Genomic DNA, 14,056 nt, shown 5'->3' with positions numbered 1-14,056 from the left:
GCTATAAAAAATATCCAAAAAAAAAAAAAAAAAAAAAAAAAAAACACATTCATAAATGTAGTCCAAAATGTATTTTGCTGTCATGTTTTTGATTAAGAAAATAAAACAATATCCCAATAAGTGCGTGAAAGTTATAACTATGATATATATACTGATTTTTATTTTATTTTTTTAAATACTGCTAATGCCGGTGATCAGCGGCTTATAATGTGACTGCGATAGTGTGGCGGTCAAACTGACACGGACACTGAGTGGGAACTAACTGATGCCAATATCACCAGCAACACTACTACAGTGATCATACTACATATGTATATGAACCTGGGCACCTCAGATGTTTTGGGACTACATTTCCCCACTGCAGAGTGCATGAGCATCATGGGAAATGAAGTTCCCAAAATCAGGGGGGGGGGGGGGGCAAGGTTCACCATCACTGCTATATACTCTCATTGTACTAATGACATTGGCAAGAAAGGGGTTAACATCTTAGGAAATCAAGGATAAGAAAGTTCATTCCCTCTGTACAGAGCCCTGTGTTGATTGTCAACAAAGAGCTCTGGGCGGTGATTAGACACAGCCAATCAGCAGGTCGCAGCCGTGAATAATTGGCGGGACCTGCTGCCCTAAACCCGGGGGTACCAATATGTGGCTTTGCCTGCACGGGCCAACCGTCTGCAGTACATTGGTAGTCCACAAGACTATCATGATTTTTACATGTAGGAGAGGAATGCCGGAATTCGCCTGGTATGGAAGTAATTAACATGATAGAAAAAAAATGAATTTAGTGTTTACAATCACTTTGCAATGAAAACCCACAAGAAATCTTTGCACGGCTCACCGTTTGGCTCTTTCCAGGTCATCGTTGGCCTGTTCCAGCTCCCTCACATACTTGTGAAGCTGGTCCTTGATATTGCGAGCGCGGCTCAGCTCGTCCTCCAGGAGGGACACCTGCTTGTAGCTCTGCGAGTAATGATGCTCGAGCTTCTCCTGAAATTTGAAAAACATCAAAAAGTCTCAAAGCTGAACTCAAGGCAAAAAAAAAAAAAATCGATGTACAGTTGTTAAATGCATGTACATGAGAGATTTTACTTGTCAAAAAGGATTTGTCCATCCAGTCCTGAAAATGACGCAGGAGACCTTATTTTTCTTTACTAGAGTCATGCAACTTGTCACCAACCCACCCCCTGTCTGAGTGCACAGTGAAGGAAGCAGCAGCAGACTGATGAGCTCATCCTTCTGCTCTCTCATCCTGTCAGCAGATATGCATGGAGAATGTCTGGTTGCCTTCTACTGCTGCCCTAACCCTCTCCCAGTCTAAGTACCCCCATAGATTAGAGAAGGACCACAAGATACAGTATTGGTAAGACATGCAGATGTGGCTTTACATGCAAGCCTGCGGCAGGCCCGCAGCCTCTGGCCAGCCCGGGCGGCAAGCCCGCAGCCTCTGGCCAGCCCAGGCGGCAAGCCCGCAGCCTCTGGCCAGCCCAGGCGGCAAGCTAACAGTCTCTGTGAGAAGTCGGGGACCATACTTGAGGCCCCCTATTTCAACAAAGTTGACCACCACTTCTTTAGAGTGCTGACTGTGGTGGTCTTTAAGAATTATTGAGGACAAATTACTTTACAGTATATGTAGCGAGATGATTGAGGGCTCGTTTTAAACCTAAAGTGGGGCACAGGTGCAGTTTCTGTGCATAATGTTAGATAAAACCCTAACAGATGAAAGTCTGTTCAGATGGATCAGAATTGATCACTGGGAACTAGGTTAGCGGATGTAAGGGGATGCAAGTTGAAAAAAGGAAAGCAAATCTGTGATTAAATTTATAGAATCTGAATTTATGGCGGCACAGCAACCCCCCAAAGACCAAGGTGTAGCAAGAATAAACAGAAAATTGTTTGAATAAAGACTTCAGTGAAGTCCCGTCTGATTAGTGCATTATGTTACAATTTACCACTCCCTTGTCATAACTAAATCAGGAACGCAAACAGTGTAGGTATGCCAAGGTTACAGGAAGGTATACATATTTATTAGACAAAAGGGGCGTCTTACTTTTAAACTTTCCACCTCGTATTTCAGCCTTTGGTTGTCCGCTAACAAATCGCGGTTCCTTTGCTCTGCCTGCACAAGTTGAGTCTCCAGCTCTGCTTCCAATTCCCGGCTTCCTTCCTGAAACTCCACCAACTCGTCCCGCGCTTCCTGGAAACTAAAACAGAAAAAAGGAAAAAAAAAAAAAAAGTTACTTAATGGAATGACGGATATTTAGTATCTCATAAAAGACACATTCTTTCAGTTCTTCACAAAAGGCAGAGAGCGAATGAAACATCTGACTGGTTGCAACTCCAACACACTTTTTTTTTTTTGTTACAAGCCAACCCAGCCCATGACCGGTGTTCAAGCTTTCAGTGGGTACAAGTAGTAGGTCTAGAAGAAGATTGCCTTCATCGCTTGGACATCAGTGCGAAGATCTCCCGGAAAAAATTTTTACTGACCTTTCCGACACACACACACATATATAAATAAAACGCTTCAATACCGGGCACCACCCTGCCCCCCCCCCCCCCCCCCCCCAGGCCAACTTTCAGCGCTGTCACACTTTGAATGACAATTGCACCATCATGTAACACTGTACACATAACACACAAATAGAGATTTCTTTTGGTGGTATTTAATAACTACTGAGGGGTTTTATTTTTTTGCTAATCAAATGGAAAGAAGAGCAAAAATGTTGAAAATGAAAAAAAAAAAACTCAGTTTCTGTTATAAAATTTTGTAAATCAGTAGTTTTTCTCCTTCACTGATGGGCACTGATAGGCTGCACTAATATGCAGCACTGATGAGTAGGGATGAGCTCAGGCGCGTTCGAATGGAACACGTGCAGAGCCCGGCAGGAAGTCGGTGCAGCTCTGCGCTAATCACAGGCAATGAGACATTGCCCGATCTCTGCAGCCGCACATCGGGGCAATGTCTCACTGCCTGTGATTAGGGCAGCACCCTGCCGACTTCCTGGCGGGCTCAACACGTGTTCCATTCAAACACGCCTGAGCTCATCCCTACTGATGAGGCTGCACTGACGGCCACTGATAGGCTGCACCAATATGCAGCACTGATATGCATTAGTGATAAGGCTGCACTGACGGGCCGCACTGATGAGGCTGCACTCACGGGCACTGATAGTCTGCACCAATATGCAGCACTGATGAGGCTGCACTGACAGGCTGCACCAACATTCAGCACTGATGAGGCTGCACTGATGGGCACGGATAGGCTGCACCAATATGCAGCACTGATGAGGCTTCACTGACGGGCACGGATAGGCTGCACCAATATGCAGCACTGATGAGGCTGCACTGACTGGCACGGATAGGCTGCACCAATATGCAGCACTGATGAGGCTTCACTGACGGGCACGGATAGGCTGCACCAATATGCAGCACTGGTGAGGCTGCACTGACTGGCACGGATAGGCTGCACCAATATGCAGCACTGATGAGGCTGCACTGATAGGCTGCACCAATATGCAGCACTGATGAGGCTGCAATGACAGGCTTAATGCAGATCTCTTGTGAGGAATGCCGCTCATCGGCTCTACTCATGCACTGTGAGGAGAGGAATGTTGATAACTGGCATTTCCCATTTACACTGATTGGACACCGCTGATCACATGGACTTCTACTTTAAAATATTCCTGGTCTTAAACAAAACAAAAAAACAAAACAAAACAAACAAAAAAACACACAAAACAAAATTCCCTCCAGTGGAATCCTTTTGCACACAGCACACAGGATCACACACAGGATCACACACACACACACAGCGCCTCACCTCTGTTTATACGTCTGTGACAGTTTCTTCCAATACAATATTTCCTCCTTCGGGCTCAGGAACTCCGGGACGTCTTCATTGTCCATGTTAAGGGAAATCTGGAGAGAGAATAAAAGACGAGTAATGAGTACAATCCTCTTTCCCCGGGTGAATCACACAGACAGGTCGGGATTATAGGAAGGAAAGGAGCCGGCTGGTTTCTTGGGTCATAAACTTGTCCTCTCTTCCTAATGAGAAGGGCGGCGGTGATTGTTCCTTTGTGCCGGCACAAGAAAACCACAAAGTCAAACCCAATTATGAAGGCCTCCTGCTTCTCCAGACTGTGCAGGTTACAAAAATGCATTGGGGGGGGGGGGGGGGGGGGGGGGGAGCCTGGTGTGCCGGATCGCCTTTACTGCACGCTGCGCCTTCAGCAAGTTCATACAAAAAGAATAAAGGATTAAAGCCCAACTCCGACCGCAGTTATTTATTTCCCTGAACATCCACATTGTGTTGTGCATTATAGTGATAAAGAGGCTTCAGTCCAAAGTTTGTGCCTCATTTGCAGACTGAATGACGCCCATTACTAAACCACTTCCTCTCCCCTCCGCCTGGGAGTCAAGGACACGCCTCCTTTGGACTACCTGACACGTGTCCCGCCCCACAGGCAGGAGTCAGCAGCCTCCCAGTGTGTTGTGCAGAAGCAATGCATTTTGAGAGGTACGCAGCCCAAGAGCAGGAGACGTCATTACCAGGTCAACCTGGCTGTGTGCCGCTTTACCCCTCCCCCGTGGTCTACTGCTGGAAGCCAGAGTATGAGGGAGGCGGCGACAAGTCACGTGACCACTTCTACAGAGCTGGTTTTTAAAGAGGTGCCGTCACACCTGCTCATTCATATGCACAACGACAGCGGCTTCCAATAGCCCAACAATTTTGGAAAAAATTAAATAAAAAATTATAAATATATATATATTTTTTTTTTTTACTTTCTGCTATAAAACATATCCAAAAAAAAAAAAAAAAAGTCATCAATTTAGGCCAATATGTGTTCTGCTATGTATTTTTGGCAAAAAAAAATAAAGTATTGCAATAAACGTATATTGGACTGGTTTGCGCAAAAGTTATTTTGTCTAAAATCTATGGGATAGGTTTATGCCATTTTTTTTTTTTTTTTTGTACTAGTAATGGCGGAGATGACTTTTAGCGGGACTGCAACATTGCGGCAGACACGCCGATTACTTTATAAATGTCACTGCCAGGGAAGGTGTTAACACGGGGGGGGGTCAAGGGATTAAATGCGTTCCCTGGGAGGTGTTTCTAACTGTATGGGGGGGGATGGGGACTGATTAGGAGTAAAGAGAGATCACTGGGAAGACGATCGCGCTGTACTCTCCTGTCAAAACCGGGGATCTGCTTTGTTTACAAAAAGGCAGATTCCCCGGTCTGCCTCTCTGAGATGCGATCGCGGGTGGCCATCATGGCCGCAGGACCTGCACATCGGTTCCCGCCCCCCCCCCCAGCTGTACAGCGGGGACGCGCGCGCGCCTACAGTGACTCGTGCACAAAAACGACATACAGGTACATTGTTTCACGCAATAGGGTCATCGCCCTGCTGCAGTGTATATGTGGTCGGCGGTCCTTAAGTTAAAGCGGGAGTCCGCCGGGACTCCGCGTTTTTTTTTTTTTTTTAAAAGCCAGCAGCTACAAATACTGCAGCTGCTGACTTTTAAAATAGTGACACTTACCCGCCCAGCGCGCCCGCGATGTCGGCACCCGAAGCCGATCGCTCGGTCATCTGTCGGGTCCTGCCGCCGCCATCTTGGGTATGGGAATCAGGAAATGGAGCCTTTCGGCTTCATTTCCCGGTTCCCTACTGCGCATGCGCAAATCGCGCGGCGCAATAAGGACGGACCCCGCTGCCTCTGGGATCTGTGTGTTTCCCAGCAGGCAGCGGGGCACTTGCGGGAAGGGGCGGGCAGTTGCGGAAAGGGGCGTAAGTTACACCCCTTTCCGCAGAGAGCTATCCCGGAAGTGGGTGCAGTTACCTGTATTATCCAGGTAACTGCACCCCCCTCCCCCCTGAAAGGTGCCGATTGTGGCACCGGAGGGGGGGAGGATTCCGATGTGCGGAAGGTCCACTTTAGGGTGGACCTCCGCTTTAAGGGGGTTTAGGATGGTGGGGCGGGGTTTATGGTCATGTCAAAAATGATAATAAAAACAAAAAATAAAAAATTATTTGTGTGTGTGTGTATATATATATACACACACACACAAAAACACACACACAATATCTATATATTTAGATATGTATACCAATATATTGTGTATATCATACATATATATTTTTTTTGAGTGTGTGTGTATAATATATATATATACACACACACACACACACACACCACAACGCATTGAAGATTTGCCACTCTCAGGCCCTTCCATTACACGGGACGTCATGGGAGACTTGTGTGAACATGTGGCACACAGATGACATACCCTCCCCTCCCCCCCCAGCTCTGCCGGCACACACAGTTCTGTTACGGCGGCGGAGACCGTTCACCAAAACAATGTGATGCAATCATCGGAGGCTCACAGCAAACTATTTCTGAGAAGAGAGAACACGAGCGGCATCTGCAACCGGCTGTACTTCAGGACGCAAAGGTCCAAAACGCGTCAGAATCTCTTTAGAATTGCAAAAACTGCCATCTATGACATGGAAGGCTGCAGAAGAATGTGGCTGCAACCCCCCCCCCTCCCCCCACCCCACATAGCCAGCGAAGGGACTGACCTCACAGAAATGGAACAATTCCTCCTCTATAAAGTTGTACCCGTTTATCTGCAGTCTTCTCTATGCTGAATTTATAAAGCGTGTCTGAGAGTTCAGAAGACGGAGCGGAGAGCTGAAATGACACACAGCAGAGCTCAGCGAGGAGAGCTCTGAGCGCCGATTGGAGGGAAGACACACCTACCTTCACACAGCAACAGAGATAGGGCTGTCAATGGCAGGCTGTGTGCTGGAGCTCACCCTCCCTGGCACCTTTTTTATTTTGGTGTCAAGAAAACTTGTGAGAAGCGACTGGTGCCGGTAACAGAGGAAGGAGGCAGCAGACAGAAATACCACTTAGTGCTCTGGAATGAGACAAGTGCACACTATACAGGGATGTGCTTTGTTCATATTTCATGTCTGAGGTTTACAACCACTTTATCCGCTTGTCGAAGAGCCGCCATCATTACACTGCGGTAGGTTGGCACAGCTGCACGCATGGCGGTAGGTGTCCATTCACCGCTTTAAGAGCGATGGGGGCGTGCAGTCACAGCCGATGCGAAGCCCACCCGCCACCCACCACCCGCCACCCACCACCACTCCGCAGAGAGCCAGGAAAATCCTTCCCGGGGCTAAAGTGGATCATCACAGAGTCCATGATGGGTGACAGCTGTCAGCACCCACACTGTATACAGTACAGATCTGCCCATAGTATACCCACACTGTATACAGTACAGATCTGCCCATAGTGCACACACACTGTATACAGTACAGATCTGCCCATAGTGCACACACACTGTATACAGTACAGATCTGCCCATAGTGCACACACACTGTATACAGTACAGATCTGCCCATAGTGCACACACACTGTATACAGTACAGATCTGCCCATAGTATACCCACACTGTATACAGTACAGATCTGCCCATAGTATACCCACACTGTATACAGTACAGATCTGCCCATAGTGCACACACACTGTATACAGTACAGATCTGCCCATAGTATACCCACACTGTATACAGTACAGATCTGCCCATAGTGCACACACACTGTATACAGTACAGATCTGCCCATAGTATACCCACACTGTATACAGTACAGATCTGCCCATAGTGCACACACACTGTATACAGTACAGATCTGCCCATAGTATACCCACACTGTATACAGTACAGATCTGCCCATAGTGCACACACACTGTATACAGTACAGATCTGCCCATAGTATACCCACACTGTATACAGTACAGATCTGCCCATAGTGCACACACACTGTATACAGTACAGATCTGCCCATAGTATACCCACACTGTATACAGTACAGATCTGCCCATAGTGCACACACACTGTATACAGTACAGATCTGCCCATAGTATACCCACACTGTATACAGTACAGATCTGCCCATAGTGCACACACACTGTATACAGTACAGATCTGCCCATAGTATACCCACACTGTATACAGTACAGATCTGCCCATAGTGCACACACACTGTATACAGTACAGATCTGCCCATAGTATACCCACACTGTATACAGTACAGATCTGCCCATAGTATACCCACACTGTATACAGTACAGATCTGCCCATAGTATACCCACACTGTATACAGTACAGATCTGCCCATAGTGCACACACACTGTATACAGTACAGATCTGCCCATAGTATACCCACACTGTATACAGTACAGATCTGCCCATAGTATACCCACACTGTATACAGTACAGATCTGCCCATAGTATACCCACACTGTATACAGTACAGATCTGCCCATAGTGCACACACACTGTATACAGTACAGATCTGCCCATAGTATACCCACACTGTATACGGTACAGATCTGCCCATAGTATACCCACACTGTATACAGTACAGATCTGCCCATTGTATACCCACACTGTATACAGTACAGATCTGCCCATTGTATACCCACACTGTATACAGTACAGATCTGCCCATTGTATACCCACACTGTATACAGTACAGATCTGCCCATTGTATACCCACACTGTATACAGTACAGATCTGCCCATTGTATACCCACACTGTATACAGTACAGATCTGCCCATTGTATACCCACACTGTATACAGTACAGATCTGCCCATTGTATACCCACACTGTATACAGTACAGATCTGCCCATAGTATACCCACACTGTATACAGTACAGATCTGCCCATTGTATACCCACACTGTATACGGTACAGATCTGCCCATTGTATACCCACACTGTATACGGTACAGATCTGCCCATTGTATACCCACACTGTATACAGTACAGATCTGCCCATTGTATACCCACACTGTATACAGTACAGATCTGCCCATTGTATACCCACACTGTATACAGTACAGATCTGCCCATAGTGCACACACACTGTATACAGTACAGATCTGCCCATAGTATACCCACACTGTATACAGTACAGATCTGCCCATAGTATACCCACACTGTATACAGTACAGATCTGCCCATAGTATACCCACACTGTATACAGTACAGATCTGCCCATAGTATACCCACACTGTATACAGTACAGATCTGCCCATAGTATACCCACACTGTATACAGTACAGATCTGCCCATAGTATACCCACACTGTATACAGTACAGATCTGCCCATAGTATACCCACACTGTATACAGTACAGATCTGCCCATAGTATACCCACACTGTATACAGTACAGATCTGCCCATAGTATACCCACACTGTATACGGTACAGATCTGCCCATAGTATACCCACACTGTATACGGTACAGATCTGCCCATAGTTTACCCACACTGTATACGGTACAGATCTGCCCATAGTATACCCACACTGTATACGGTACAGATCTGCCCATAGTATACCCACACTGTATACGGTACAGATCTGCCCATTGTATACCCACACTGTATACGGTACAGATCTGCCCATTGTATACACACTGTATACGGTACAGATGTGCCCATTGTATACACACTGTATACGGTACAGATGTGCCCATAGTATACACACTGTATAGAGTACAGATGTGCCCATAGTATACACACTGTATAGAGTACAGATGTGCCCATAGTATACACACTGTATAGAGTACAGATGTGCCCATAGTATACACACTGTATAGAGTACAGATGTGCCCATAGTATACACACTGTATACAGTACAGATGTGCCCATAGTATACACACTGTATAGAGTACAGATGTGCCCATAGTATACACACTGTATACAGTACAGATGTGCCCATAGTATACACACTGTATAGAGTACAGATGTGCCCATAGTATACACACTGTATACAGTACAGATGTGCCCATAGTATACACACTGTATACAGTACAGATGTGCCCATAGTATACACACTGTATACAGTACAGATCTGCCCATAGTATACACACAGTATACAGTACAGATGTGCCCATAGTATACACACTGTATACAGTACAGATGTGCCCATAGTATACACACAGTATACAGTACAGATGTGCCCATAGTATACACACAGTATACAGTACAGATGTGCCCATAGTATACACACAGTATACAGTACAGATGTGCCCATAGTATACACACAGTATACAGTACAGATGTGCCCATAGTATACATACTAATTAGTAAAGATCTGTCCAGCGATTCCTGAAAACAATGAGTCGGGTCGGGGTGGGAATCGGGCCGATGATGATGATGATAAAAGACTCATTTCCTGAAAGGAAAGAGGATTGTTTTTTTTTTTTTTTAAAACCCGGACAATCCCGGGTCTTATTTCTAGTCCATCCACTTCCTCTTGGTAAAGATTTGCGGTGCGGTGACCTCAGAGGACTGGAATGTGCTGTAAGGAAAGTCTCACACAATGCTGAGTGTTCTGTGACGTGATGACGTCACCCGAGAGAAGCCCGACACAAGCACGACACAAGCCCGACACAAGGACGACTATTCACCACGAGATCACATCACTTGTATGTGAAAGACGATGAAACCAGCAAATCTGCGAATGTCCGGATCACAGGCAGAACTCTCCTCCTATATACACACACACACACATAATATATATATAACATACAAGACCTGGAGGACTGCGCGTGCACACAGGTGTGAGGCCTTTCCACTTCTCTGAAAAATAATCCATTGCTTTTCAGAGGAGTTTGGCCGGCCAGCCTCCTCACCATCTCTTAACCCTCAAAATTCCAACCTACCGCGCCGCACTCACATTGCATGCAGGTGTGGTGTGACCCCCCCTCTGTTTATGTAAATGGGTTGTGTTCAGCGGTTGCATGCCCTCTTTCAGCTGGGGGGTAAAACTGGAGCTCAACTGCCCAAGTTTACTGTCCTAAATCTGACTTTACACACACACACACACACACACACACACACACACACAGCCCCGAACACACACACACACACACAGCCCCGAACACACACACACACACACAGCCCCGAACACACACACACACAGCCCCGAACACACACACACACACAGCCCCGAACACACACACACACACAGCCCCGAACACACACACACACACACACACACAGCCCCGAACACACACACACACACACACACAGCCCCGAACACACACACACACAGCCCCGAACACACACACACACAGCCCCGAACACACACACACACACAGCCCCGAACACACACACACACACACAGCCCCGAACACACACACACACACACAGCCCCGAACACACACACACACACACAGCCCCGAACACACACACACACACACACAGCCCCGAACACACACACACACAGCCCCGAACACACACACACACAGCCCCGAACACACACACACACAGCCCCGAACACACACACACACACAGCCCCGAACACACACACACACACACAGCCCCGAACACACACACACACACACAGCCCCGAACACACACACACACACAGCCCCGAACACACACACACACACACACACAGCCCCGAACACACACACACACACACACACAGCCCCGAACACACACACACACACACACACACACACACACAGCCCCGAACACACACACACACACACACAGCCCCGAACACACACACACACACAGCCCCGAACACACACACACACACACAGCCCCGAACACACACACACACACACAGCCCCGAACACACACACACACACACAGCCCCGAACACACACACACACACAGCCCCGAACACACACACACACAGCCCCGAACACACACACACACACACAGCCCCGAACACACACACACACACACAGCCCCGAACACACACACACACACACAGCCCCGAACACACACACACACACACAGCCCCGAACACACACACACAGCCCCGAACACACACACACACACAGCCCCGAACACACACACACACAGCCCCGAACACACACACACACACACAGCCCCGAACACACACACACACACACACAGCCCCGAACACACACACACACACACACAGCCCCGAACACACACACACACACACAGCCCCGAACACACACACACACACAGCCCCGAACACACACACACACACACACACACAGCCCCGAACACACACACACACACACACACACACACAGCCCCGAACACACACACACACACACACACACACACACAGCCCCGAACACACACACACACACACACACACACACAGCCCCGAACACACACAGACACACACACACACACACACAGCCCCGAACACACACAGACACACACACACAGACACACACACAGACACACACACAGCCCCGAACACACACACACACACACACACACAGCCCCGAACACACACACACACACACACACACAGCCCCGAACACACACACACACAGCCCCGAACACACACACACACAGCCCCGAACACACACACACACAGCCCCGAACACACACACACACACAGCCCCGAACACACACACACACACACACAGCCCCGAACACACACACACACACACAGCCCCGAACACACACACACACAGCCCCGAACACACACACACAGCCCCGAACACACACACACAGCCCCGAACACACACACACACACACACAGCCCCGAACACACACACACACACACACACACACACACAGCCCCGAACACACACACACACACACACACACACAGCCCCGAACACACACAGACACACACACACACACACAGACACACACAGACACACACACAGCCCCGAACACACACACACACACACACACACACACACACACAGCCCCGAACACACACACACACAGCCCCGAACACACACACACACAGCCCCGAACACACACACACACACAGCCCCGAACACACACACACACACACAGCCCCGAACACACACACACACAGCCCCGAACACACACACACACAGCCCCGAACACACACACACACAGCCCCGAACACACACACACACAGCCCCGAACACACACACACACAGCCCCGAACACACACACACACACAGCCCCGAACACACACACACACAGCCCCGAACACACACACACACAGCCCCGAACACACACACACACAGCCCCGAACACACACACACAGCCCCGAACACACACACACACACACAGCCCCGAACACACACACACACACACACACACACACACACACACAGCCCCGAACACACACAGACACACACACACAGCCCCGAACACACACACACACACAGCCCCGAACACACACAGACACACACACACAGCCCCGAACACACACAGACACACACACACAGCCCCGAACACACACACACACAGCCCCGAACACACACACACACAGCCCCGAACACACACACACACAGCCCCGAACACACACACACACACAGCCCCGAACACACACACACACACAGCCCCGAACACACACACACACACACACACACAGCCCCGAACACACACACACACACACACAGCCCCGAACACACACACACACACACAGCCCCGAACACACACACACACACACAGCCCCGAACACACACACACACACACACAGCCCCGAACACACACACACACACAGCCCCGAACACACACACACACACACAGCCCCGAACACACACACACACACACAGCCCCGAACACACACACACACACAGCCCCGAACACACACACACACACAGCCCCGAACACACACACACACACAGCCCCGAACACACACACACACACAGCCCCGAACACACACACACACACACAGCCCCGAACACACACACACACAGCCCCGAACACACACACACACACAGCCCCGAACACACACACACACACAGCCCCGAACACACACACACACACAGCCCCGAACACACACACACACACACACACACACACACACACACACAGCCCCGAACACACACACACACACACACAGCCCCGAACACACACACACACACACACACACACAGCCCCGAACACACACACACACACACACACAGCCCCCAACACACACACACAGCCCCGAACACACACACACACACACACACAGCCCCGAACACACACACACAGCCCCGAACACACACACACACACACACACACACACACACACAGCCCCGAACACACACACACA

General features: G+C 48.8%; 1 protein-coding gene across 7 annotated transcripts in view; it reads right to left on the bottom strand.

Annotated features, from left to right (window-relative positions):
- Positions 1-14,056, bottom strand: part of NDEL1 (nudE neurodevelopment protein 1 like 1) — a 74,180-nt gene that overhangs the window by 27,407 nt on the left and 32,717 nt on the right. For all 7 annotated transcript variants that reach the window (XM_077458566.1, XM_077458569.1, XM_077458565.1 and 4 more), the window contains exons 2-4: positions 3,821-3,918; positions 2,048-2,201; positions 839-987 (exon numbers count right to left, since the gene is read on the bottom strand). In XM_077458566.1, the coding sequence (XP_077314692.1) occupies positions 839-987; positions 2,048-2,201; positions 3,821-3,906 (389 nt within the window). In that variant the 5' untranslated portion in view covers positions 3,907-3,918. The remainder of the gene's footprint in view (positions 1-838; positions 988-2,047; positions 2,202-3,820; positions 3,919-14,056) is intronic.

This window comes from Lithobates pipiens, unplaced genomic scaffold, assembly GCF_037356315.1.
Source record: "Lithobates pipiens isolate NorthernLeopardFrog02 unplaced genomic scaffold, aLitPip1_a1.2 Scaffold_28, whole genome shotgun sequence".
In the NCBI taxonomy this organism is placed as follows: domain Eukaryota; kingdom Metazoa; phylum Chordata; class Amphibia; order Anura; family Ranidae; genus Lithobates; species Lithobates pipiens.
Note: the sequence above shows the minus strand (reverse complement) of the source record. Positions and strands in the feature narration are given on the sequence as shown.